Here is a 26861-nt window from a genome sequence, read left to right as displayed (position 1 = left end):
CTTAGAATAAGAAGGTTGTGTTCAAATAGATTGGTGTAATTTAATCAAAGATAAAATTAAAAAAAAAAGAGAACTAGATTCGTACAATGTGATTGAATTATACACCTAACTCTATGCGTTGTCACATTTAATTCACCAACAACTATTATTGCTCAGAAATGAGTAACGCTAACATTTATTTGTAAAATATATATATATATATATATATATATATATATATACTTATTCTAATAAGAATAATATTTATAGATTCCTTAACTTTCTTATCATCCGTCCGATTTGATCGGACGGACAGCAGCAATCCTAAACATCTCTCTCCTTTCTTACGGACAAAAGGGAGGAGACCTCTCGCCCCAGAACGGAAGCTAAGAGGTAAACCGGATCACCGGAATTTCCCGGTCACCCGTCTCCCCCACCCCGCCGCAATTTTTACTTTCCACTCCTCTCCATTCCTCTTCCTCCCTCCTCTATATCTACTCCCCTCTAAGCCTTCCGTACACCCCCATCTCCTCTCCTCTTCTATCCTCTGCTCGTCTCCCTTCTCCTTCCCGGCGCCGAATTCGGTAATAGCCGCCGAGTTTGCGCCTTCTTCTTCCGTTTTGACTCCTTTTTGATATATATATATATATATATATATTTTATTTATATATTGGTTTTTTTTATTGGATCTAACCTTTGCAGTGGATGAAGGCAAAAGAAGTCGAGGAATAGAGAAGAAATTTTCATGGGATTGATGAGTTGATGGATCAGTCGGTATCGCCGGCATCGTAATCGGAGTCCAGATGTTCCGCAAGAACGACTCCGCCTTGTCCTGCTTCTACCTCTACTTGCTCTGGCTCTTCTTCTTGAAATAGCCAGGAACCGGAGATCCGAAACCCTAGCTTACGAAGGCCGTCCGAGGACCAGGGGAAGCAGGACCGGCGATCTCGACTCGTGTCGGACGATGATGTTGGATCTCAACTTGGAGGAGAGATCGGCCGATTTGGAAGGACGCGGGAGCGACTCGGGGACGACCGCCTCCTCCCTGCTCAATGCCGAAGTCTCGAGCTCCGGGGTGTCCGCCGCGCCGTTGGAATTTAGTATCTTGAAGAGCTCGTCAGAGATGGAGGAGGAGACCGAGGAGGAGGATAGGATTGGTGTGTTCACTCGAGATTTATTTCCTTTGGCGGCGGCAGTCGCTGAGGTGTCTCGGCCTCTCGTGGTGGCTTCTTCTCCGTCTTCGTCGTCTCCAAGACCGTTTAGGATGGATCTTAGTTTCTGCCAAACAGGCGTGCAACCGGAGGTGAGAGTCTTGCCGCAGCCACAGCAGCAGGCGAAGAAGACTAGGAGAGGGCCGAGGTCGCGGAGCTCTCAGTACCGGGGAGTCACTTTTTACCGAAGAACGGGAAGATGGGAGTCACATATCTGGTAAGGGAGTTAAAAGTTGGAACCTTTTCTATTTATTACTCTTTCTTTTTTTGTAAATTTTTTTGTGAAAATTTTGTTTTTGGGTGACAATAGGGATTGCGGGAAACAAGTCTATTTGGGTAAGCACATATCTCCGATTCTCTTTTATCTGGTGTAGTTTTATTGATTTCATGCAGGTTGACTATTCTTCTTGCTTCTGATTGGTGGATATGATGCAGGAGGATTTGACACTGCTCACGCGGCTGCAAGGTTTGAATTCATGAATTTTACTTTTGAGGCAAAAAAGAGAAGAAAATTCCAATGTTTCTGTGTTCATGGAAAGTTGGTTAAGTGTAATTGTCTTGATTGCAGGGCGTATGATCGTGCTGCAATTAAATTTCGTGGTCTTGATGCTGATATCAATTTCAACCTCTCTGACTATGATGAGGATATGAAACAGGTACTAGATATATTACCAAGTAACAGTGGTTTAACTGTTAAATTGTTGAACTAGAACTTATCTATGATAACAGTGGTTTAACTGTTAAATTGTTGAAGTAGAGCTTATCTATGACTTTTCCCATATTAGATGAGGAATCTATCAAAGGAAGAGTTTGTGCATATACTGCGGCGGCAGAGCACTGGATTCTCGAGGGGAAGCTCAAAATATAGAGGTGTTACTCTTCACAAATGCGGACGGTGGGAAGCTCGTATGGGACAATTTCTAGGCAAGAAGTAAGGCTCTCTGCCTCCAATTTTCTTGCTTTTTTGTTCCTTATTAAAATCTCTTACGTTCTAAAATCTAAAATACTTGGTTCTGTCTATTTGGTGAAAACACCAACAATGTATGAGTAGGCAAGTTAGATATTTATGGTATGATAGAATTTTGATAAATGGAAACTAAGATGAAACAAAGTGTTTATTTATAGAGCACGGTGCTTGGATGCAGGTACATATATCTTGGGCTATTCGACAGCGAAATAGAAGCTGCAAGGTCCTTTTGAGTGTTGATTTTAATTTGTTGTTGAACCTGTAGTTTGTTAATTTGTACGCGTTTCAGTTCCAACTCAATTCTCCTTTTCCTTTCCTTTCTTGTGAATGTTAGGGCTTATGACAAGGCCGCTATAAAATGTAATGGGAGGGAGGCTGTAACCAACTTTGAGCCTAGTACATATGAAGGAGAGTTGCTTACTGAGGCTGATGATGAAGGTACAATTCCCAGATTTTTACTCTCCTGTCTGTTAAAAAAGTTTCATGTCTTTTGGTATTTGAATTAATTTATGATTAATCTGTATCCCTTTGGCATAGCTGTTGGCCGTGAAGTTGATCTGAATTTGAGCATATCCCAACCTGTTAGCCATAGTCCAAAGAAGGATCAAGACTTTCCTGGTATCCAATTCCACTTTGGATCGTTGGAAGCTAATGAAACAAAGAGATCAAAGGCAAGTGAACTTCTCATATGAGCGCCTCTATGAATTTTGGAAAATCAGTAGAAAAAATCAACATTTTGTCACCTGCATAGAAAACCTTGATTTTCCTCCAGCTTTAGATGGTCTTGGAGGTGTGATCTCACTATGCATCTTTCTATAGCAGCAATACTCTCTGATTATGTCAGCTGCTTTTCCATTTGGGTTTGATATACTTTTTTATTTACAACAACTGTGCAACTTTGTTTGGTTTCCTTTTTGTCCCACTACCAGTGGTATTTGTTGATTACTGATGAGCAGCTTCTGTTTGATTGATCATAAAGAGGATTTTTTGTTTTCACCAGAAAACTATTCAGAAGTTAGCTAATGCTGCTTTATCTTTTTCCTATTCTTTGCTTTCTGCTATAGATTGACAACCCTTCCTCCCAACTTGCCGTTCAACCGCAGCGCTTAGTTATGTTGCCAGAGCACCATAATCCCTGGATCGCTCCACATCCTGCCTTCTTTTCCAGTAATGAAGTATGTTATATAACTTGCTCTTTTCTTGTGTCAGATTCTCTGTGATAATTGTTAAAATATTTATTTTTTCTACGTTAGTGATTACGTATGGTTTTGGTACTCAACATGTTCTTTTTTTTTCCTTCTATTACTTTCTGTGACTTTTCTTATAAGGTTGTGGCAGTTACAAGCTAAATTATTCCCTTTGAAAGCAATATCCTGAAAAGACAACATCAACCACCAACAGCTCTTATAATGTTACAGAATTGTTAATTAAGAACTTAAGATTCCCTTTTTGTTTCATGTTTAGCTGCTTGTTTTGACGTATAAAATAGCAGGGTGTTTTTTCTTCTGTATGTTCATTGTTCTGATGCATGGATGTGACTCTTTGTATGAAATAACTTCGTGATATTCATAAACGGCCTGTTGGATGTGGCACTCTTTCATAGACAAGAATGAAACCCTAGTTTGTCCTTTCCTTCTGAGAGAAGTGAGAACTTGAATGAAATCCTAGGTTGTTTTAATTTCCCTCATGTAGCTCCAGTCAACCGCTGCTGATGGCATGTTCCTTGAAATGCAGGAAAGAGGTAAAGAGAAGAGGCCTGAGGTGGGTTCCCAACCTCCACCCAGCTGGGCATGGCAAATGCATGGCCCTACTCCATTGCCACTGTTCTCCTCTGCAGCATCATCAGGATTCTCGACAGGCACTGTAACAGCTCTCCTTTCTTCTCCACCACAGCCACCCCCAACAACAGCTAATCTCCATTTCAATCCGCCAGCTCCATCCAATTACTATTCTAAGAGCTGAAGCAAAGAGGCGTTCTCTATGTATACGCCTCTTTCTTTTTTGGTGCCATTGTACCTGTGTGTTACTGCACGCATAGCAATGTGCTTTTTACCAAGCTGGCATTGGCAAAACATACCAGAATCTATGTGAATTCTATTTTTGACTCTTTTTTTTCAACTGCAAGAGGAGATGTTTTTCAAACTCTTCTAGAGGAGTATCTTAATTTAGTGATGGACCGGTAGTTGGATCTTCTTTTTTGTTAATTAAGCCACAGAATGTTGACCAGCAAAAGATCTGAAGCCCTGAATCTGGTCCATTTTTTTATGTTCTTTATGTGGAAAAGCATCATCTACGACTAAGCTTCCTCAACACTTATTCCAATCCCTTTTTTCTATATCTCTCGCCATGTTCCATGAGGATGAGGTTCCCTGCTTTTTATTGGTTCACTGCACTTCCTTTCCTTTTACTGAAGCAGAAGCCTGGAACATTTAACTGCTTAGATGCTTGCATTATGTAGCTATGATATGAAACACCAACTACACATTATCTTTATCTTGTGCCTCCGCCGCCTTTTTTTTTTTTTCCTCTCTATACTTGTGTTTGGAATTGGGATCAGCAAGTATATTGTGGCAATATATGTGAAACTCATTGAGGCCATGTATCATGTATGATAATATTTGTGTGTACATGTGTCCAGTATATAATAAGTTTTAACATCTCGGGAACATGTAAACTTACGTAATGTCAAGAATTCCCAAGAATATGTTATTCCTTTCCAGTACTAGGTATTTATGCCTAGTAATGTTAGACAATCAGATGCCAAACCATCGTATTATGATGGCATAAAATAAATATATATATTATGGATGGGCCAAAATGTGAAGCCCGTATCAGAATTCTAGCCTTTTATATTGGGCCTTTTAACTTGGAGACTGCATATTATGTAGCTGTGCCTTTTTCAACTTGGGCCTAAAAGAGACGTCAATATTAGAACTGCAAAAAGGAGTCGTACATCCGAGTCCGACAAAGTATATGTCACAAGTATATGCAAGATGTACATAAAATGACCCCTACACCGATGGAAACTTTTTGTAACGGATGCATGCATAGATACATTTACATACAAAGAAGTCCATGCTAACAGCTCAATGGCCCATGTGATCATATCCGATCGGCTTAATGTTAATGGCCCATACATACACCTATGGGTCCATATCTAAAACCTTGTACTAGATTCTCACAACAATAGTCCTACACAACTATTTATCTGTACTTCAGTCCATGGGCCGAAATACAGTACGGCGAGAATCTACAAAGCAAGATAAGGATGCACTTTATCCGACTAGTGCGAGAAGAGAGTTCTCACTGTTTAGGGGTTTGTTTGTTTTTTTTCCCATTCTCTGCTCGCCTCTTGCCGCCGGCGACTACCCCTCCCCCTATCTCCATTCCCCAACTCTTCTCTCTTTTCTCTTTTCTCCTGTTTCCTATCTATATCTTCTCCCTTGTCGTCATCTTTTTGAGGGTTTCTAGCCGGTCTTCGTTGGATCGTTGCCTTATTGACGAGACTCTTTCTTCTCACTCCACCACATGGTCGTCATTGACTTCCTCGTCGTGGGATCCACCTCGCTTTGGACCAGCTTCTTGTCCTCCGCCATTCTTACCACCCTCACCACATCTATTATGTCGCTCTCAGCCACTTTGCTTCTTTATTATTATTATTATTATTATTATTATTATTGGCTTTCTTTAACTCTTCAAGGTCAGTGCTGGAACCATAGTTAGCTAGCCATTTGTGTATAAGTATTATAGGTGTTGCCTCATTGAGATCTTGCACGCTCTCTGTGCCCGATATTTGTTTCTTCCTACTAATAATGGAGCTATTTAAAAATATTTCTCTTTTATTTTATTTGTCAAGCTTCTTGTATAAACTAACCAGAGTTAATAAAATTGTAAGCCTACCGGCCTTTCATATACCAAAAGAAGAAGAAGAAGTAGTTTGAAGTTTTCTAATTGTAAAATTGAGGGTCAAACGATATTGGTGCCAGAAATTTACGTGACTTCTAACACAGAGCCCCCCCTTTGGACAAGTGAGAAATTAAGCAAAGCACACCATTGCTAGAACTTAGAAGAGATGGAATTAATAAATCAAAAGCCACACAACTACTTAGTATTTATATATATATATATATATAATATAATTTACATCGCAAACCAAACGATGAAGGGTTATTCTGTGCTCATAGAATGACATCAAGGGGTGGCCGTGGCTCCCAGCTCCACCAAACCAGAGCGCGTTAATTAAAGCATCAGGATCGGATGAAATCACTGCATCATCGCCCGTCGTCGTCGTCGCCGTCGTCGTTATGCATCTTGGGAAGTAGCGGCGCCGCTCCCCCCTCCCTGCCGATCTCTTCCCCCTGTGGTGTAATTAATGGCGGCGGACACGGATTTGGATAAATCCTCAAAGATTTGCTTCTTAACCTCTCCCCTCTTTGGGTAGGGATTCCCCTTCGCCTTCCTCTTCTGCTCTTGATCCATTGAGAGAGAGAGAAAGAGAGAGAGAGAGAGAGAGAGAGAGAGAGAGAGAGAGCTGTGTAGTGTGTGAGAGTGAGATTGGCAGAAGATCTTATAGAAGGATTAGTGGGAGGGGATCCGCTGTAGCATCGGCTGCAGGAATTTCTGTGCGACTGTAACAATAGAAGCTATCCGGGCCCTTTTTCTTTGCATGTATGCCCCTGTAATTTTTCTTATTTACGAATATATATCTCCTAAATAAAATATCATATTTTAGTGTGTAGTTCTCTGCAAAGTCACCCTTTGAATATTTTCTTTTGACAAGTATAAATAAATACCTAATTAATTTAGTAAACCAAAAGGACATTGGTATTCTTAACTACATGAATGCATAAAAATATATATTATTTTTTCATAGTTAACTTTATGAAATATTTAAGATTACTTTGGTTCTCATATAATAATAATAATAATAATAATAATAATAAAATAAGAAAATACACGTGGGCGGCAGTTGGGCTAAATTGTTTGGCATCGATCTTACGTCATCTAGCGACGTGGGACAACTTACGTCATCGGTTCCTTGGGTGGGAAGTATGAGGAGAAATGACATTCGTTTTAATTTCAATTTCAATTCCAATTCCAATTCTAAGCTAAGCCAAAAGAGATATGACTACCTTTGCAATCTGGATAAGAGTAGTGCTATTCGTCCTTTTTATCTTATTCTTCTGGATAGTATCCATGAATAGAATAGTCTATCTATGTAGCGAATAAATAAATAAATAAAAAGAAATAAGAACAGGTAAAAATAGTCCAGCTAGTACCCAAGCTCCCTAAAGAAGCTCATATTATTAAAGTATTTTTAATTCCATATTTCGGCGACATCAATTTAATTACGACATCATTAAATTTTTTATATCTCTTTAAAATTAAATAAAATATACAAATATATGAGAAGATGATAGCGATTAATTATAAACTTGTCACATATAATTTCGATTAACACAAACACAATTAACCAGAATCCAATTATATAAATACTGATATTTTCTTGAAAGAATGAATAGATTACAATTTTTTAATAACAAAATTAAAATAAAATGTTTGTTTTATCATACTAAGCATTGGAATATTTCAAAAGCTTCTTTCACGTTCATGGCTGCGGATTGGGCCTTTGGAAAGCCATAGAAATACTATACATTAAATTTAATCCATGTCAAGACAAAGATGAACGTAGATTAAATCTACCCACTTGACCAAAATAAGATTAAAAAACTATTTATAATTCGCACGCCATGATCTGGAGTAAGCTTCGCCACTGAGCTTCATCCTTATCCAATCTCCTGCATTTGGGCACGTTTCCATCCCTTTGATGCCCCAATTTCAAACCTCCTTTTGGTTGTATGGATTAAAAGCTTAGGTTATTAGTTGTTGATTATTTTATAATAACTTTTTTCTTCTTCTTATTATGTAATATAAAAACATAATATTTTTATTCTAAATAATTTTACTCTAAAATATAAACATTATTTATACTTATACTTTATCGTAATCCACTTTACATCAGTAATTATTAGACCTTTGTTTGAGAAGACATATAAGCATAAAGAATATATAAAGATGTATTCTAGAATCCTTAATTTGTGGTCTTGGATTGTCCAAAGTTGATTTGAAGTCTAAAAAGAGTTGATGATTTGGTGAGTAATCAATGTTGTTAAGAGATTCTTGGTATTGTCTTGTTGTTTGTTATGATATTAAAAGTGAGAGGTTTTAAAAATTAGAACTTTCTTAGATAGCAATAATCTTTTGCTCACTTTTTCTAATCCAATGGCCCAATTATTGATCTAAAATTGCCTTGCTGGCTTTGGAAAGCCTGTGTCACTTGACAAGATCACATCAAGCTAAATCCACACACTATCTGACATCTTAATCCTTGTACCTTAAAAGAAGAAGAAGAAGAAGAAGAAGAAAAAGGGATGAAAGAGAGAGAGAGAGAGAGAGAGATGTAAATGTCTCAGCCTTACACAAATTCAAAGTCTCAGAAACTTTAAAAACTAAAAAATAGGTTACATTTAACCACACAAAAAAAGAAGAAGAACAAAAGGGTCACAATTAGAATATCTCAACCCTACCAACTCATTCTTCCCCTCTGAACCCTCTTAATTTATCCCTTCTCCTCTCCTCTCCTCTTTTTTGTTGAATCTTTCTGCACCCTTATCCTTGCACTTATCCTACTTAGATTTGCTTCATATATATATATATATATATATATATATATTGAGAAAAAAAAAGAGACTATGTATTGAAAAAGTCTCAATTTTAGTAAGAACCAAGAATTTGCAATCCATTCATTTGAGCTGTGACAATAGATTCATCAACAATTTAACACATAACAACTCTTACAAATTACAATCCAACAACTTGCACCTGCTCTGCTCTGCTCTGCTCTTATGTATGTACATAGTGTAAGCAGCAGCAATCCAATGGTGTATGGAAACATTGAATTCTGTACAAGATCAATCAGATACAGAGATGTGTGCATGCTGCTCAGCTGTCATAGCTATCCTCCGAGTTGTAGCCGCTCGGCGTCGGCGTGGTAGTCATCGTCCCGCCGCCGCCGTCTGATCTGTTCTTCTCTCCTTTCTTCGCGGCTCTCGGGATGATTGTTCGAACCAAGCTTGAGAAGATCTTCGCTTTGATCTGTCCTCGCTTCGGCAGAGGCCTTCCTTTCTTCTGGGTCGCCATAATTTGATGCTCCATGGCTAACAACGTTTGATTGTTTACAAGATTTAACTATGGAATAAGAGCTTCGGAGTGATGGCAAGGAGATGGGGAGCTCTACCTTTATATACAGAAAAAGAAATATCTCAAGTGGATTGCTTGGGGTGCAAGGAGCTAAGTATTGAGGAGAAGGAGTTGAGAGAATCTTTGAATCATTCAAAGGGACAAATGGAGATTACTGCTTGGTAGATTAACCAAACATGGGACCCATTAATTCAATGTATGCTTAGGTGTCTTTGATTTAGATTAGAGATGCCAATTTTATTTTTGTTCTCTAAGAGTTATGTCGTTAAGGCTTGCGTACTTGCATCCAAAAAGCCAACCTAATGTTAAGACTGTGATTTCTACGATGTGCCAACCTTAGTATGATATAAACTAATAAGGAAGTAGTTGATCAAAGATAAGATCCAATTTTAGAGCGAAGACACAAGAAAGAACAATTTGACCTGAATTCTTGGGCTGATAGAAAGGTCAAGATCTGCGTTCACACCAGAGACTATGTCAGTCAATGATCACCAGACTCAGTTCTGGAAGAAAAAAAGAAGAAGAAACAGAGCATTGACTCTTGTTGACATTCTGTTCACACATGTGAGCAAAAAATATATCTTTGGAGATTGTTTTATTGTTCAAATTTGCATGGAATCACTCTATATATATATATACTTCTCTCTATGATTTCTCTGACTTAAAACTTGTACACAAGTTTTATAATTCTGGAATGAGAATATATTTCAACAAGTGAATAAATAGGAACTTAGCTGGAAAGATCAGCCAAATCTTTTTGTCATCACTCTCAGACAAGATCTTGGTAGATTCTTTCTTCTCTTTTCCTTTTTACTATTGTGAGTTTAAGCTTTAATGGCAGTCATTGTCATCTTCTCACAAGTCAAGACTACCACAAGATTCAAATGACAAGATAAATAGCTTAAGGTTAAAGGATGCAGCTCCATAACAATATGATGATTTACAAAAACAGAGCACTCACTAAAGATTAACATCTAAGGTAGATGCCTGTCTACATATAAACCAGCATTGATAGATATAAAATCACAATAATGGATTACCTTTTAGACCAACAACTCGTAATACAAACGTGGAGCTTTTGATTTCTAAAGCTCAAAAAGAAAGCAGAAGAAATATAATAGCAGGTGTAACAGCTGTTTAACAGATCTTGTCTACATATAAACCAACATTGATAGATATTAAATGAAGTAACATCAAGGAAGACTGTAAAAAATCCAAATTTTATTACAAATAATGCAATCAAACACACAGAGATATTTAACAGACAGCTAAGCTGGATTAGAACCATTAAACATTTTTTATGCTGACAAGTTTGTAAATATCAACACCAGGACAAAATTTACACTGCCTTCAAGAGTGGAAATATAATCTTATATAAAGTTGAATGTGAGCTGTGATTGATACCCTTCTTATTGTTCTTATACCTTCGTTCGCTTGTGGAATAGATATATATATATATACACGTTATTTCAACATAATATTTTTATATTAGTACAATATAAGTTATTTCTCTCCTCTCATCTTCTCTCCTATATTTTTATATTTATTTATTTATTTTATTTCACTCTTCAAATTATATCACTTCAATTAACTGTGGTTTTAATAATTGTCTCCCTCTCTTTCCCTTTTATCTTCTCTCCTCTCTCCTCTCTCCTCATTTATTAATTATAAAAGGTTTTTTAATTGTTTGATCAAATATTTCTACTTTTTATGTTACATAAATAGTAATAATTGCAAAACTATACAGGTTTACAACTAAATATTATAATAATCTAAATCAGTATAAACTCTTTTATGCAAGTTTAGAAAATGAGCATAATTAAAATAATATGGAAGTTATTTCACTAAGTGAACACTACCTAAGTGTAATAGCTATCATAAATTGGATGAGAAGCAGAGAGTTTTGAAGCCACTAAAGAACACCAATTCATGGTACAATGGGAAATTTTGGTTGGAAACAAAGGCAAAAAGTATACCCAAAAAAATGTCAAACTAGAGCGCAAATAGAAAAGTACAGTATCGACTAAATTCTGATAAATATTTAAGAGGGAAATTTAACTAAGTAGCATTAAATCACAGGATCTGAGGATGATCAAAAAATTGGCAGCAGTCAAAGTGGATAACAGTGTCAGGTCAAGGTTTTAACAGTCTTCAGCCAAGTGGAGAATGCCTCCATTAATTGGCATATTCAAAACATGGGCATTATCTCTTCCTCCCGAGGTTTCTTTGACTGTCAACAATTTCTTAGGTCCATCATAGAGGAGAAAATAAAACTAGTAAACTATGCCTTCAGCATCAAGGCGACCTTCTTCTTCCCTTTGAACAACTTTGAAAATAAGATATCCTTCTAACAGTTCATCATACATGCAATAACAAAGCCCATTGTGTGATCTTAGTTTTTGCATGGAGTTTCTCAACAATTCTGTGAGCTATTATAAGAGCTTCATCAGAAATCTGGAGTACAACTGCTGGGATAATAAAAAAACAAGGTAAAAGAAGGCCCTAATAAGATGTATATACTATAATACTACATGGAAAGAAGGAAAGAAAGAGACATCTTGCACCAAATTCACTGGGGAACTGGGAAACCACAATGAACTTTTGCTTTCTTTCTCCACCTCCTTAATGCCTCTGAGACCCTTACAGTCACCAAACTGATCAGCATAGCAAATATCTTGGCTTTAATCTGACTTCGCTTGGGCAGAGGATGTCTCTTCCCATTCTTCCATTTGTTTTTGGGACTGAAAGCCATTGCAGAAGTAGATGAGAAGAACACTGAGCTTCCAAAGTAAATCTTGTTGGCAAATATAAGAACTGGATGGATGGAGGGAATCCTATGATGCTGATATATAAACAAATTTGCTGAAGAAGAAGCAGAACAGCTAGCCTCCATGGATTGGTTTATAACTGTTGATAGATAAAGACATGAAGTAGTATGATCGGGGGGTACCTTGACTTGCAAGTTTCCACTCAAAAGGAAGTGTTTAGTTGTCGGTAATGAAGTGATGTTTCAGAACTATCGCAAATTATAAGACAACTTATTTCCTAACAAAAATTTAATATCTTTGTATTATTTTTGGTTGAGAGAATTAAAAAATCGAAGCTACGACTTCAAAACAAAAATTAAAAAGATTCGTTTTCATGTGTACCCCTCCAACGTTCCTTTCCTATATCCATACATTTTAAAATTATATATACTCTTTAAGTTACTTTTAACAAATATAATTAAATTTTTTACTGCTTTTTAACAAATTAACTGAAAGTGATGTGCAAAAACAAATAGAAGGGTGTGCTGATCTTTTAATAGTTAAATTGATACCATTTTAATAATCAGTTAGGTTTAAGTAGCGTTCACAAAAAAAAAGGGGGGTTTTAAAGGAGATAAATGTTAATATTAATTTAAGTATACACGTAGAAAATAAATATATTCTTCTAGAAACTTGATATGATAGACACATGCTTTGCATATGATTGGAAACAAAAGTTGGGAAGTGTATTCTGTCTTTGTAGAGAGAGAGATTCGATGATCTAAGAAAAAATTAAAAAAAAAAAGTCACTTCCTAACTTACTTCCTACAATTGAATACTAGAAAGTGGGGGCAGTTATTAAAAGTAACTATTTACTTTCCTCACTTAGCAATAACTAAGCAAGCAGTTTTATACAGCACATCACAAATGCTCTTAAATGCAATGCACATACTCCTGCTTTGCAAAGAGCAAACATGAGGAAGAGAAAAGCATTCACATCTAGTTTAATTGGCTACAGGAAAGGTGATTGGTACATCAAACCAATTGGAAGAGATATATCAAAGAAGGATAAAGGTGGTCAGAATGGAAAAAAAGGCAGTGTCAATTGAACACGAGATAGTGTGGGCTTCACCAAATCCTTCGTCTCGTTGTTCCTTGCAGGTGTCAAAATTTTAATGGAGTCCTGAGAAAAATGATTCTGGCCATCTTCCTCCATATATCATTTTGAATAATCTAGATGACATAGGTCTACATATCCTGGAGCTCATAGCTTGTTTTTATTCAGCACATCTTATCTTATCTTATACAAATGAGATCTTATGAAATTCAACCAAGACTTCAAATCTCAACCAAATTCAAGGAACAGGTTCAATTTCTACCTTAGTTTGCTGACATGATGAATGATCAGAAATTCTCAGATGAGTGCCTGAAGTAAATAGTATGGTTAATGGAGATAACATTTGATTCAAATGCGCCATACAGTGTGTTCCCTATGTATTCCAGAATGTAAGCATTCAACAAAGGCAACAGTGGAAAGGAAAGCTTACCGATCCTCAAATGTTGTCACGTTTAGCTCTTCCTAAATAGATTCTGAATGAAATCATAATCGATACGCTTTGAGTTATCCTATATTTGAGATTGGAAAGCAAGATAAGAGAGAGAAAAGTGACATGGAGAAGTTGCTGCATTAAATTACAAAATGTACAAAAATACCTTCTCAACAATTTTCTCAGCCAAGTATATACAAATGAAACCATTATGGTACGGCACCCATTTCATTAACATTGTTATGCTTGCAGTCTGAAATTACTTGATTGGAGCCAGTAGCGTAAAGATTAGTAGCATTGAGACCACCACAATAGCCCCGACCAAAGTGAATTTTGGACTTGTCCATAACATCAAGTTCGACCTCTCTGTTCTTTTGATAGGATCGATCTCCTCAGAGAGGGGGTATTCAGTACGCCGTGGATTCCAGCTCACGTACTTGTCGGGTCTGAACTGTGAGAACAACGTTTTCTTCCCCTGCTTCCTAAATTTAGACCAAGCCTTGTCCCAGTCTGTAGACATTTTATCACCTGTGAAAAATGATAAGAAGATAGTCAAACTGTAATCCATGACTAATGTATGAACAATTCAGCATGTGGAAGTATCTGCAATAAATGTCCATATAACTTCCACACGCATATACTGCAGAATGCGCTGATGAGAAGATATTTTATACCATACCAGACCATCGATTTCTTCTTTTTTTCCTATCAAATTAGTATCAGCAGGTCAGGAATGTTTCATGGGAGTATGGAGTGGTCAATGAAAACCAAATTCTCATATAACCCGAGAAAAAAAAAACAGCTATTTAACATAGAATAAGTTCCTTGAGGAGAAATCTATCCAGAGCAAGCAAAGGCCAAATTTATAAAAAAAGCCGCTTCACTGATTAATCCTACTTGTTACATTATATCATATGTCATTAAACAGCTAGTCTAGAAAAGTAAATTTCCTCATCTTCTAGTTCTTTTTACTATAGTCACAAGTTCAGCATATGTAAATTAAGCACTTAATTTCTTTTTTCTTATACAATAGCATGACCGAGAAAGATGCCAGGTTCCTCTAGAAGATGTTGCTGATGCAACAAGCAAAACCAAGCGAATAGAAGTTACAATACACAAAGATGGCCGGAATTCTCTTATTAAAAGAGTCAAATCATCAACTTCAAATAGTAATTGCCCTTTTATTATTATACTAGAACAATCTCGTCAAGATATCAATTGCATTGCCGCTAAGAATCATTGACCACACATTCAAACATTCAATAGATAAGCATTCTAATAATTTCCGTCAAACGCATGTACAGTCACAAATTTTTTTGATAAAAATGCAAAGTATTCCGGTCTTCTCCTACAAAAGATTAGCAATTTCATTCTCAAACACGCCTCTAGCATAGGTAAAAAGAACAAATCCAAATTGTACTCTTTCATCAGTGAAACGTTCTACTCTTTCAAAACACGCCTCAAGTATCCCATAACCAACATTATACCAATGTTCCCTAAATCTAACCAAAATCGAACTAGAAACAGAGCTCAAAGAGAGGTATACCTTTGTCGTTGTTCTTTCCGTTATCCGGGGATTGAGAGGAATCATCTCGGGAGCAACGAGGCCGGAGAGGAATGCGACCCGCAGGCCTCCTTAAACCCAAGCCCAAGCCAAGATCCATCTCAAGCTCTCAAACCACGAGGTGAGGAGGAGGAAGAAAGAAGGCGGGGAGAAACGAGTGGATCCAGAACAATGAGGAGAGTTCGAAAGCGACGCTTCGGTGCTTCCACAGAATCTTTTCCTTACCCTTATCATCGAGATGCCACGTGGCTCACGATATGTGGTCTTCCGATATATATTTAAAACAGTAGAAGTCGGTGACGACTATTTATTTATTTATTTATTTATTTATATCTCTATCTTTTATGAATATATGATTCATAAAACCATGAGTAGCAAAACAATAATTTGTTCTAAGGTTTTAAAATTATATGAATAATATAGACATTGAGATAGCATTCTTGAAAACATATTTATACAAACAATAAGTATGTAAATCAGATAGGTAACTTGGATATATGGAACTAGATCGAGTTAAATATTAACCTTGTCGATTTCATTTCTTTTCTGAGAGAAATTATAAATAACATCATATATTTTAACTATATTATAAATAAAGGCCTCTCTTTTTTATTATTTGTAAATAGAACATCATATTTGCTAAAAAAAAATAATTAGGCAACACTCCGAGTTGTATTTAATTAATGGAATGAAATAAAAAAAGTATAATATTTTCGTACATTTCAAATAATAAATTATTCTTTATCTTCACTATTCTAACATGGCATTTGAGATTAAATAACAATAGTTTATTTAATCCGTAAATCTATGGATTCAGTAATTTAAATCCATTGACCTTTGAGATTGTTTTTCCTTGTTCATCCTATCAGGAATATGAACATTTCTGTTACATTTAGAAATAAAATGAGAAAGTTTCTTCGACATAGCTGAGAAAATATAAAGCTTCTCAATTTGTGACAAGTATTTTACTTAACAACAGTAAGCCAATTCAGTTGCTTCTCTTCGTCCCCTGGAACAGTAGTTGTGTTTCACAATGATCAGACTCCATATTTCAGATTCTGTTGTGTTTGCTTTTTCCTCTATTTGTTAAGAAAAATAGTCAACAAACACATTAAGTTCAGAATTGAGACAGTAATATCTTATACCGTAAAACTGAACCTTAGGTCCTTGAAATTTGATGTACAAGATGGATTACCTGTTACTTCTCATGAACAGCAGGCTTTCATAACATCTTCAATATCAGGATCATCTCCAGCTTCTTTGTCCTGTATATGACAATTTATATAATACAACTAGCTTATAAGAAAATTCTGTGCATAGTAGAAAAGCTAAGAACATTTCTTCGGTCAATGTTGAGTGAAGTGAAGGCCATCAAATAGGATGCCCTTTGAAAGATGGAACTATTAACTATGCCAATGATCCACTATGGTGGATGACAGAATTTTTTAGACCAGCATTCATTGGTCACAGTTTCAAGAAACTGCAGAATCAACACAAGGTCAGGGATAGAAACTAAGTGCTTCCCTCACTACCATGTATGTATGTGTCTGTTTTGAACATTGCAATAAGTTGTCTCTAAGATTGACATGATAAGATGACAATAAAGATTAGAAAACTTCCATGACTGCACAATCAGATAAGCAGAAAGAGAATAGTCTGCGTTGACTGTCGTCAGAAGTTGTTTACTAACCTTGTGAATATACAAGATGTTGCAAACACCAGGACCTGCTACAACCAGTCCTCCTTGTTGCCTGAAAGGACATTGCAATGAATTTGTTAACCAATAAGGAGGATTAGCAACCAGAAAAACAGACTAAACTAGAGGCAATCATAATTCATAAGTAGCAAGGCAGGAAGCAACCCTATGCACAAGGTAAGTCCAAGTAAGGCTGTCATTATTCATTAGGATGGATAGACAGAAGAACTACTAATAAGGTGGGAAAATAACAAAAATAAGGAAAGCAAAGCAAGTCTCTCAGATTGATTCTAGGAATTGCCATAACCCAAAAGAGACAGAATTTTCATCCTCAGCATATATAATTGTGCTTGAATCTAGTTACTATGTAATTGCTTCAGACGCTGCACTCAGAGAAATTCAGGAGCTGTTGAACTAGAAATGAGCATAGATATAGGTATAAAGATATCTGCCTTACCAACCACCCTTTGACACGGTGTCCCTTTCAAATGAAAGCCCCCAGTCCTGTCTATATCCTTCAATATATAACTGCACAATCTTGATACCAGCCTGCACCACAGAAATGGTTTTTATTAATAAGGCAGATTTTTTAAGAAAAAATCCTCAATAAAAAGTTTATATGTTTTCCATTAATTACTGATGGAGTAAATGTTGTTGCCACTCCATAAGCAAACTCAAGTGCATCATATGATGAATGGTTCGGATCTGCATAAATTTCTGCATTGGAATATGATAATTGTTATAACAGAACAATTCAGGATTAAGATAACGGTACCGAAAAAAATTGAAGGATTTGGAAAAACAACTGATAACAGATAATGACATGAATTACAGCAGTATAATTGTTATTTATGATATATAAAAAGTTTTCCATTCAGAAGCATGTACTTTTTCCACTGTTTTAGTAATTACCGTGTTTGAACTTGTTTAGTTGATAGTCATTCTGGAAGCATACCTCCTTTGAACTTGGTTTGCTCTGAAAATGCTTTTGCCTGAATCATAAATAGCCAATGTACTTGAATCAACAGTTTGTCTACTGAGATCCAAATAAGTAGCATTAATTTTAGAAATATAATTAGTAGAACTTCCAGTATAAGTAATGCTTGTGCAAACACAATTTTACCAAGGCAAAATCAGAAAATCAAATGTTTTGAGTACTACTTGTTGCTCTTAGCAACTAATAATGAATTCCAGAATTCTTTCCAAATATTGAAGAGTTGGCCCTTGAGAAAAATGCATTGTTAAAATATGAATGCAGTACAAAAGTGATAAAACTGAGTCAACTATTGTGATGTGAGCATTTGCTTGGAAGCCATGGAGAGCAATTGATCACACGCACTAGTCTATCGCATAGAGTTTCAGTTTCCCACAAGGAGTATAATGGAACATAGATGAACATATGGGCCCATGAGGTTACGAGCAAGAACTCAAGTGCAAGAGGAATTGTTGTACATGAATCATGGCACATGGTTTTGTGGAACATCCTGATAACTATATCACAAGTCAGGTCATAGAATATGCAAGAAGGGCACATTAGAGTGTAAAGACAGTTTTCAAAGTATATGATGTGGCTCACTTTAGAAGTTTAGAATTGTAATTCTGCATTAGTGGCCTCAGCAACTTCAGATTTTTTTTTAAATTCAATTGATCACACAATCGCAACCATATAAAGGAAGAAGCCACTTTCACTGAAGATAGGTCAACTTGATGATGTTGGTAGCTTGTACTTCTACCAACTTCCTAGCCTTTTTCTTCTCATAATTTAAAATTACTAACTAATCATCTCTGTTGATGAAAAGACAGAACGAAAGTATACTCCGATATACCTGATCAACACTACCAGGTCCAATTAAAGCAAGAGCAACCCCAGATGCATCCATTAGCTCCTGCAGATGAATGGCATGTATTGAAATATGAAAGACAAACAAAAGATCCGTATATGAAACAAACGATCCTTACATGAATTGGAAAAGGCAGGAGTTAAAAAAAATTAATCATATACAGCCATCTCCAGAACCCACTTTCACCAAATTTCTACGTAAATGAGTTCAGGATATTACTGCAGCACAATAACAAGCGAGTTCTTCATAATCATCGACTCAAAATAGAGCCTAACTCACTAGCAGACTAGCAGTCCATCGAACGGCTTGCGAATACTGCTTTGTGTACTAAAGGAGTTTCTTTTAGTCTGGAATGTCAAATGCCCTATTTAATATTTTCCATTTTCCTTCTCAAAAAGAACTCTTGTGCTTTCCAATAAAGCAACACCAATTGACAGAATTACAGCTGAGGAATTGTATCTTTATGTCTTCAATACCAACAAGATCTATTACTGTTAGATAATCCAACACAGCATCTCAAATATTCATCGACACCTTTATAATTTTGAATAAATTTCTTTCCCAAGTTATCCAATTCAACCCTACATTTCACACTAGAAACCCCCCCCCCCCACCCCGCCCAAAAAAAAAAGGAGTTCTTCTTCGTATAAAATTATGTTGGATCATAATCATAATAGTATAATACCTGCTTGGAAGCAAGAAGATCGGCTCTCTTACGACACAAAACACATCTGCAATAAGGAGAAAATTTTAGTTATACTTGAACTTCTAGACCGTTACTCAAGTACATAGAGCTCTGCAGTAAAATTCACCCAAAATGACGAGCAAATGCAACTACTGCTTTTCTATCTCTCCAGAGATTGACGATGGGTATCGCTTTGCCACTTAAATCAAAAACTTCTACCCCTTCTAAGGAATTTGCAAGGCCTACAGACGTGGCTGCTGTTGAATTGCCTGTACAAAACCATACAATAATTCACAAGAAGCGCAAAGATCATGAAAAGTAATAGGATTCCTTGTCGTAATCCTCAGCTTTTAAATCCTCTTTTACTTCTACTGCTTATAATTACGCTATTGGTCCATGATCAGTTCGCAAAGCAACTCCATTTATTATGTATTCGAAATGAAGCAACACAAATCCAACATATTAGTTTCCATCTACAGAGCGTAAAAGAATCCTAGATTTACATATTGACGTCAGACAACTACAAGAACAGGAGAATCATCTGAGTAAGAGGATTACCGAGAGGATCGGATACTGCTGGTACTGGAAGGACGAATCTGGAAGGAAAGTTGCGGTTCTTGGGCTGGAAGGAGAAGGGAGGCGTCGAATTGGAGTGTTTAAGGTTCCGGAGAAGAGTTGTTGAAGGGAAGGCGCTAGCCTTCTCTAACCGGATGGGCGTCGCCGCCGGAGTTGGGAGGAGAAGCATAGCCATTGGAGGAGGGAGGAGGAGGGAGGAGGAGGAGAGAGATGGTGAGTGAATGCTATCTCCTGAAATGAATTGGGCCGTTCGTATATAGTCTACGTGGCCTATAGATAACCAGGCTTATTTTTTAGGCCCATAAAAATAAGGAAATTATTAACAATTTTCTACATCATGAAATTATCATATTCTATAAACTTTTATTTTTTTTTAATTAAAAAAACATATATTTATCAATAAATGTGGCTAAAATTAGCTTACTTGAGTCATTAAATCTTACGAAAGTATGGTAGGCCTTTTCTTTTCTTTCCCGCTTATCAATACAACGATAAATTCACCTATTTTTAAGTTTACTTCAAGGTCATTTTAACCATTTTGAATTAAATTGCTCTTGACTCCTATTTTTTATACCTTTATAATCACTTCACTATTTTGACTTAGATTCCGCACCAAATTAAAAAAAAATCTCTACCCGCATTAACGTTCACCCTCTATTTCTTACTTCTTTATTTTTATTACTTAATAGCTTAAAAATTAGATATAGACTAGACAAAGGATCTTCTTAAATACAGAAGTACTAAGATCCCACTAAATTTTAACTAATATAATAAGCTGTATAGTCTAGATTTTAAGTCATATGCGTTATCAAACTACTGTTCCGAACTAAACTCGCTTAGACATTCTACCAATCAGTTGAGCCAACCCTGCTCAACCCACTAAACAACCAATTTTCTCCATAATAAATATTTAGATTGGATTCTGATTCTTTGTCCTCCTTTTGCTACCGTCTTAATTGGTCGATAATTCACTGACACAGTCCTTAGATTGGGCCTGCCTAAACTATATATGTTGAGCCCGGCCCAAGCCCTGCTCGGAAGAGACCCGCCATTTATTTTCGACCCAGCGTTCCTACGCTCATTTGAACCACCAAGAACTCTCGCCCTCAGCACCGCAGGAGACCATGAGGAGGTTCCAGTTTGCTATCAGGGCCTCACAGTCTCAAGCCAAGATCTCTAGGAACTTTTCCGATCTCTGCCGCCGCTCTTATTCCCAGATCCAACCGCAATCCGAGAGGTAGAGATCCCCTTATCCCGAATCCATTTCCGCGCTATTCTCCCCTTTATTCTTCTGCTATTCCATCTGTATCGAGGCTTTTGCAGGCCTTCGTTTGGGATCGCTTTCGATATCGATGGAGTTATACTTCGCGGCAGCACTCCTATTGGTGGGTCTCCGCAGGCACTTAGGAGGCTATACCACGAAGATGGTGAGAATAATTTGACAACAAGCATATATATATGTGGTAGTTTTTTTTTTAACAAAAAGTTTCTATTTCGTTTTTATTCTCGGATAGAGGTTGGATTATGTCTTCTTGATATAATGAGATAATTTTAACTTATTGGGCGTTGAATTGCCTGTCGTGCATTTTGTCGAACAATTTCTGGACAATTTTAAGATATCTGCGAAGCACCCGGTAAATTTACACGATGCTTAGTTTGACTTGACCAAATATACTTTTGTCAGAAGCAGAACCCTTTGATTAAATTGAATGCAACTTTCCTGTTGGTTTGTGATCCATCATCTTTTCCTCCTTCGCAGGCACTTTGAAGATCCCATTTCTGTTCTTAACTAATGGTGAGTTGCAATTGTAATTTTACAAAATATTATCTTGATATTCTGATCTTTAGCTTCCTCTTTTTGTCCTTCTTCCATTATCATTTGTTTTTTGTGTTATTATTCTCAGAGATAACTGTGTTAAAGTAATTCCTAATTGGATTCCAGAGTGATGTTATGCAAGATTAGGATAACTGCAAAGACGATGATGCATTAAAGGAGTTATTAAAGGAAATAGCAGTTTGGTAGGCATATAGAGGTCAAATTGGGATATTGTCTGGACTTGTTTGTACTTGGAGCTGGCTTGTGTTGGGAAATTGTGTGATCTCTGTTGTGTAGTTTTTACATTTTTAAATTCAAAGGGTGGTTAATGGTTTATGCATTTCAAATCTAATGGCTTGCATAGTTCTATTCTTAGTTTCTTACATTGGCCTACTTGCGGCCTCTTCTAAAGTAATTTCCATTAGAGTAGTATTATTTACATCATCAATTGGCTATTAAGATTATATTTCATTAACAGGAGGTGGTGTTCCAGAATCCAAAAGGGCCTCAGAATTAAGTGAGCTTTTAGGAGTTCATATTTCACCTTTGCAGGTATTTATCTTCACTGTTGGTATGGCTAGACTTCATGGACATTTATTTATGAGAATAAACTTGTCTCTTTCAATGAGACAGATATACATATTGCTATGTGAAAATGAATTAATCTTCCTGTAACTACCAAAAACTCAATGTAGGCTAACTCTTTGCAGTCTATATTTTATATGATAGACTAGTACCAGCTTGACTTTTGAGTTTGTATTGGTAACATGTACCATGTGTTGTCTAGTAAAATATTTATTGTTGACTATGCAAATCTTCCTGAATTATCTGCATAAGTTGTGGCCTGTAATGTGTTGAGTTTGGTTGAAGGATATGTAAGGAAGAGATGGAAATAAAATTGAATAAGTTTGATGTCCTATCAATTATCATGGTACGTTAGACATTTAATGTGGTGAGAAATATTTCAAATGAGTATAGAACTATAGCTTGAAAGAAGAAATCATCTTGGCTAATCGGGAATACTTATTATGTTGTATTTTGGGCCTTAGAACTTCTGCCACATGTTCATCTTTCTTCTTGGTTTTCCCTTCATATTGAGTAACCCGTCGCCACATACCATGTTACCGCTTTATAACCACCCATGCCGGAGAACATCTTGATAGACCCACATGTTGACTCACAAGGGTGTTTGCCTTGTGTAGGTCAATACATATGGGCTTCTGGCCAATTGGCAACCCCCATGCCATTGACAAGACAATGCTTGCTTCAAAATGATTCTTAGTAATTTATCAATAAACAATTAGATTGCACTAGTTGCATGTTCATCCAAGCCTCACTTATTATGCTTGTATTTCAGTGTCAGTTCTTAATTTCTTTTACTTTTTATGAACATACCTCTGCGACCATTTTTGTTGTTTAATATTATTGCGATGCAGGTTGTGCAGGGTCATTCGCCTTTCAGAGAGATGGTGAATCGGTATAAACATCCATGTATATAAATTTCTAATACATTTCATCTTTGAACTTCTGTCTGATCAGTTAAACTTCATGGCGACATGCCAGATTGTCTTGATTATGTGAAAGTCAAAAGTTGATTTACCTTTAATCTGGATTTCCTGGTCTATATTTTGGTGCAGTTGAATTATCATCTTTGATTCTTAGATTATTTGACATCATTGGAGCATGCTATAGTCGTTTAAGCTTTTGTTGTTGATATTACCCTCTGCAGATTCAAAGATGAGCTCATTGTTGCTGTTGGTAAAGGTGAACCTGCTAATGTGATGTCAGAGTACGGATTCAGGTAAGACACTAGTAGCAAGTTTGCTTTATGTGGTTAGAGTCTGCTCCTCCAGAATTATCCGCTCAAATTATTGCATCACTAGTAACTAGTAAGGGTAATAGTATGCTCATATGCATCATGGTACTTATAATATGCAGAAAAGTTCTCTCAATAGACGAATATGCATCATACTTCAGTGGCATTGACCCTCTCTCTTCCTACAAGACATGGGGAGTAAAGCAACCACATAATAAGAAGTGTAACTCTGAAGACACGCATCCAAGATTTGATGTTTACTTGGACAGAGTTAAAGGAGTTTTTGTTGTTAGTGACCCTGTTGACTGGGGAAGAGATATACAGGTACTTTGTATGCCATTGTGCTCACTGAGAATTAGAAGTATAGAAATTACACTGTCATATTGTACCATTCTCTGACTTGATAGGTTAACAGAAAATACCAGTGAGGGGACTTGAAATCACAGGAAATTCTAGAGATGATTGATAGTTAGAATGATGTCCATCATTGCAGGTACTTTGCGACATCCTAAGGACTGGTGGACTTCCTGGAAAAGAGAGAGGACATCAACCTCCTTTATATTTTGCATCTGACGATCTTGAATACCAGGTAAAACAAAGTTCTATGCATGGAACTCTCATTTTTTTCTTGAATTACTATGGAACTCTCTACAATGATATTTCCGACTTCCAGGCATCTTGCATAGCTTGCCATCTATCTAGGCTCTGGTCAAATTTTGTTGCTGACCTACTGTAAAAGAGTGTAAGAGAGCTAACCTTCAGATTTCTTTTAGGGCAGGCCGTGTTCCCTTCTGAACGGCTTGGAATGGGCGCATTCAGGATAGCATTGGAAAGCATCTTCAATACGTAAATATAACAATGGCAGGTTCTTAGTACTCTTTGCGATGAAAATTCTGCAGAATCCTCATTGTTTTGCTGACATCAACATGCAGAGTTCATGATAATCCTCTGGAATATATGTCTATTGGGAAGCCTAATCCATTTGTATTCAAGAATGCTGAAGCCGTCCTAGCAAAACTCATCTCCAACATATACCATGTTCAGGATTCTACAGTGGAAGGGAGAGCACATTCATTCAATACTTTCTATATGATTGGTGACAATCCTAAAGTTGATATTAATGGTGCCACAAAGGTTTGTGCAGCAGATATTTTATTTCTACTCTCACATAGTGCTACTTTGAGTCGTCAATAATTCAGCTTCCAACCTTTTATTCATTTACACAGGCAGGACGCCCCTGGTTTTCTATTCTTACCAGGACAGGAGTTTTCAGGGGAAAGGATAACCACACACAGTTTCCCGCAGATATGGTGCACACATTTCTTCTAAATTGAACCTACTGCTAGTCTTTGCATTTTTTGGAAAATGTTTAGGGTTGCATTTAGTTTTCCTAGATGTGATGCCAAGTTCCCTCAGAGAATATAAGCTACTAGAGTTGAAGTCATCAACCACATGCTTCCACAAGAATGCGGCGAGACCTTTTACTTTTATTATTCTAGTCACTCCTTTTGGCAAGTTGAATAATTTTCTGTTTTTGCAGGTAGTTGATACTGTTGAAGAGGCTATTGATCATATTTTGAGAAAAGAGTGCAAGTAATGCTCATAGTTCATCAGGCTAAACTATTTTGATTCTTGGGCTATTCTCAATGTATTAAAGGTGGCAGCTGATGGTGGTGGTCATTTTTGAAAAATATTACAAGTTATGAACATTAGTAGGTACTATTGTTGGAATTTGCTGCTCTGATGGTGGTGTCATTTTACTTTTTTTTATTCTATTAAAACTCTTTCTCAGCAATAAAAGTGCATAGACCCTATGCTCGATACTTCATGTTCGTGCATGTTTTACATTGCCATTGATTACGAATTGTTGGATTATTAATGCTGTAATTGCGTTTGACGCAGATACTGCATTTATGGTTTCTCACAGTCACAGTACATCTCTTCCTATTCAATTCCAGATATATTGGAATTATGCATAGTCTACGTTCGTTTTCTTTCAGCATGATTCTTTATCCATATATCTTCTTTGAGCCTAATGGACCTTTTAGAGGAAGAAAAGGCAACTACCAAGCCCATTAAGCGACATATGGAATAATAAATAAAGGGTAAATGCAAGGGATCAATGGGCCGGATCGCATGGAGAGGTAACTACCGAGCCCGCTAAGATCTCACCTGCAAGACACGTGCTGATAGCCTCTACGCAACGGTTCGAAGATAAGATTATCTTCACGTTCCTCTCACTCCTTCCCCGCTCCCAAATCCCATCTCCTCTTCCCCTCCAATGGAGGCCTCCCTTTGCTCCTTCCCCTCCTCCAAGCCCCCTCCTTTCTACTCCCACCTGTCCTCCCGCTCCCAAACCCTAACCCTAACCATAAGACCAACCAAATCCCCTTTCCCCTCCTCCTCCTCCTCTTCCTGCTCCACCCGTCCCTCCATCCGCGCAGCCATCAGCCGCACCAAGAAGGAGGAGACCGTCGAAGCCGTCAAGACCCAGCTCGAAAACTGTTACCTCCTCGCCGGGATCCGCTACAAGGGCCTCACTGTCAAGCAGCTCCAGGACCTCCGCGGCGCCCTCCCGGATTCCGTCAAGCTCCTCGTCGCCAAGAACACCCTCGTCGGCAAAGCCATCGAGGGCACCAAGTGGGAGGCTCTAAAGCCGTGCATGACGGGAATGAACGCTTGGCTGTTCGTCCACACGGAGGAGATCCCGGAGGCGCTCAAGCCGTACAGGAGCTTCCAGAAGGAGAGGAAGCTGGAGGAAAACGACTTCACTGGAGCGGTGTTCGAGGGCAAGTTTTATGGGCCGGATGACTTCAAGGTGCTCGAGACAATGCCAAGCAGGGCGGAGGTGTATGCCAAGCTGCTCGGGGCGTTGCAAAGCCCCGCGATATCGCTCGTCAGCACACTGCAGGCGCCGGCCAGGGATGTCGTGCTCGTGCTCAAGGCGTATGTTAAGAAGCTCGAGGAAGAGGCCGGTGGTGCTCCGGCTGCTCAATGATGACTTGTTTGTAGTCCCCACTACTCCTTTATTATAGTGTGAAGTTATTGTTTAAAATTTTCAATGATTTGATTTAGCTTTGAACTATGTCAAAGTTTTTGCAAATCAGAATGCACTTGCTATCTTTTATCAAAGGAATCTCAAAATGATTCATTGCA

The 26861-nt window shown here is 37.3% G+C and overlaps 5 protein-coding genes across 11 annotated transcripts; 3 read left to right on the top strand and 2 right to left on the bottom strand.

Annotated features, from left to right (window-relative positions):
• Positions 1-371: 371 nt before the first annotated feature.
• On the top strand, positions 372-4650 carry LOC140775983 (APETALA2-like protein 3). The gene is made up of 11 exons (XM_073119504.1): positions 372-563; positions 682-1407; positions 1501-1526; positions 1626-1656; positions 1759-1846; positions 1976-2121; positions 2336-2380; positions 2492-2595; positions 2695-2828; positions 3222-3332; positions 3892-4650. The coding sequence occupies exons 2-11, from the start codon at positions 944-946 to the stop codon at positions 4117-4119; spliced, it is 1377 nt and encodes a 458-aa protein (XP_072975605.1). The 5' UTR covers positions 372-563; positions 682-943; the 3' UTR covers positions 4120-4650.
• A 4279-nt stretch (positions 4651-8929) lies between these two features.
• LOC140775567 (uncharacterized) lies at positions 8930-15916 on the bottom strand. Of its 7 annotated transcripts, XR_012106780.1 has the most exons (5): positions 15258-15916; positions 13878-14239; positions 13712-13790; positions 13544-13590; positions 11745-12158 (listed from the first exon to the last, which is right to left on the bottom strand). XR_012106780.1 is itself a non-coding variant. In XM_073118946.1 (2 exons), exons 1-2 carry the CDS (start codon positions 15373-15375, stop codon positions 13971-13973), a joined length of 387 nt encoding a protein of 128 aa, XP_072975047.1. In that variant the 5' UTR covers positions 15376-15916; the 3' UTR covers positions 13818-13970. The 7 variants fall into 7 exon arrangements, 1 of the variants encoding a protein (XP_072975047.1); XR_012106781.1 differs by lacking the exons at positions 11745-12158; positions 13544-13590 and adding an exon at positions 8930-9871; XR_012106779.1 differs by having other exon boundaries at positions 13544-13790.
• Positions 15917-16048: 132 nt separating this feature from the next.
• LOC140775566 (thioredoxin-like protein AAED1, chloroplastic) lies at positions 16049-20311 on the bottom strand. Its single transcript, XM_073118945.1, has 10 exons — positions 20056-20311; positions 19625-19766; positions 19498-19543; positions 18798-18857; positions 17927-17963; positions 17609-17688; positions 17429-17520; positions 16966-17026; positions 16471-16540; positions 16049-16354 (listed from the first exon to the last, which is right to left on the bottom strand). Exons 1-9 carry the CDS (start codon positions 20246-20248, stop codon positions 16481-16483), a joined length of 771 nt encoding a protein of 256 aa, XP_072975046.1. The 5' UTR covers positions 20249-20311; the 3' UTR covers positions 16049-16354; positions 16471-16480.
• An 859-nt stretch (positions 20312-21170) lies between these two features.
• LOC140775681 (mitochondrial hydrolase YKR070W) lies at positions 21171-25526 on the top strand. The gene is made up of 12 exons (XM_073119083.1): positions 21171-21310; positions 21397-21500; positions 21833-21868; positions 22368-22441; positions 23326-23366; positions 23619-23690; positions 23828-24029; positions 24199-24294; positions 24484-24551; positions 24638-24839; positions 24932-25015; positions 25246-25526. Exons 1-12 carry the CDS (start codon positions 21198-21200, stop codon positions 25300-25302), a joined length of 1149 nt encoding a protein of 382 aa, XP_072975184.1. The 5' UTR covers positions 21171-21197; the 3' UTR covers positions 25303-25526.
• Positions 25527-25927: 401 nt separating this feature from the next.
• On the top strand, positions 25928-26790 carry LOC140775683 (large ribosomal subunit protein uL10c). The gene has a single exon (XM_073119087.1). The coding sequence runs from the start codon at positions 25987-25989 to the stop codon at positions 26701-26703; it is 717 nt and encodes a 238-aa protein (XP_072975188.1). The 5' UTR covers positions 25928-25986; the 3' UTR covers positions 26704-26790.
• The last annotated feature ends 71 nt before the right edge of the window (positions 26791-26861 follow it).

The sequence above is a fragment of the Typha angustifolia genome, chromosome 14 (assembly GCF_048772165.1).
Source record: "Typha angustifolia cultivar Huaian chromosome 14, ASM4877216v1, whole genome shotgun sequence".
Taxonomy (NCBI): Eukaryota; Viridiplantae; Streptophyta; class Magnoliopsida; order Poales; family Typhaceae; genus Typha; species Typha angustifolia.
This window is presented reverse-complemented; position numbering and strand designations above follow the sequence as displayed.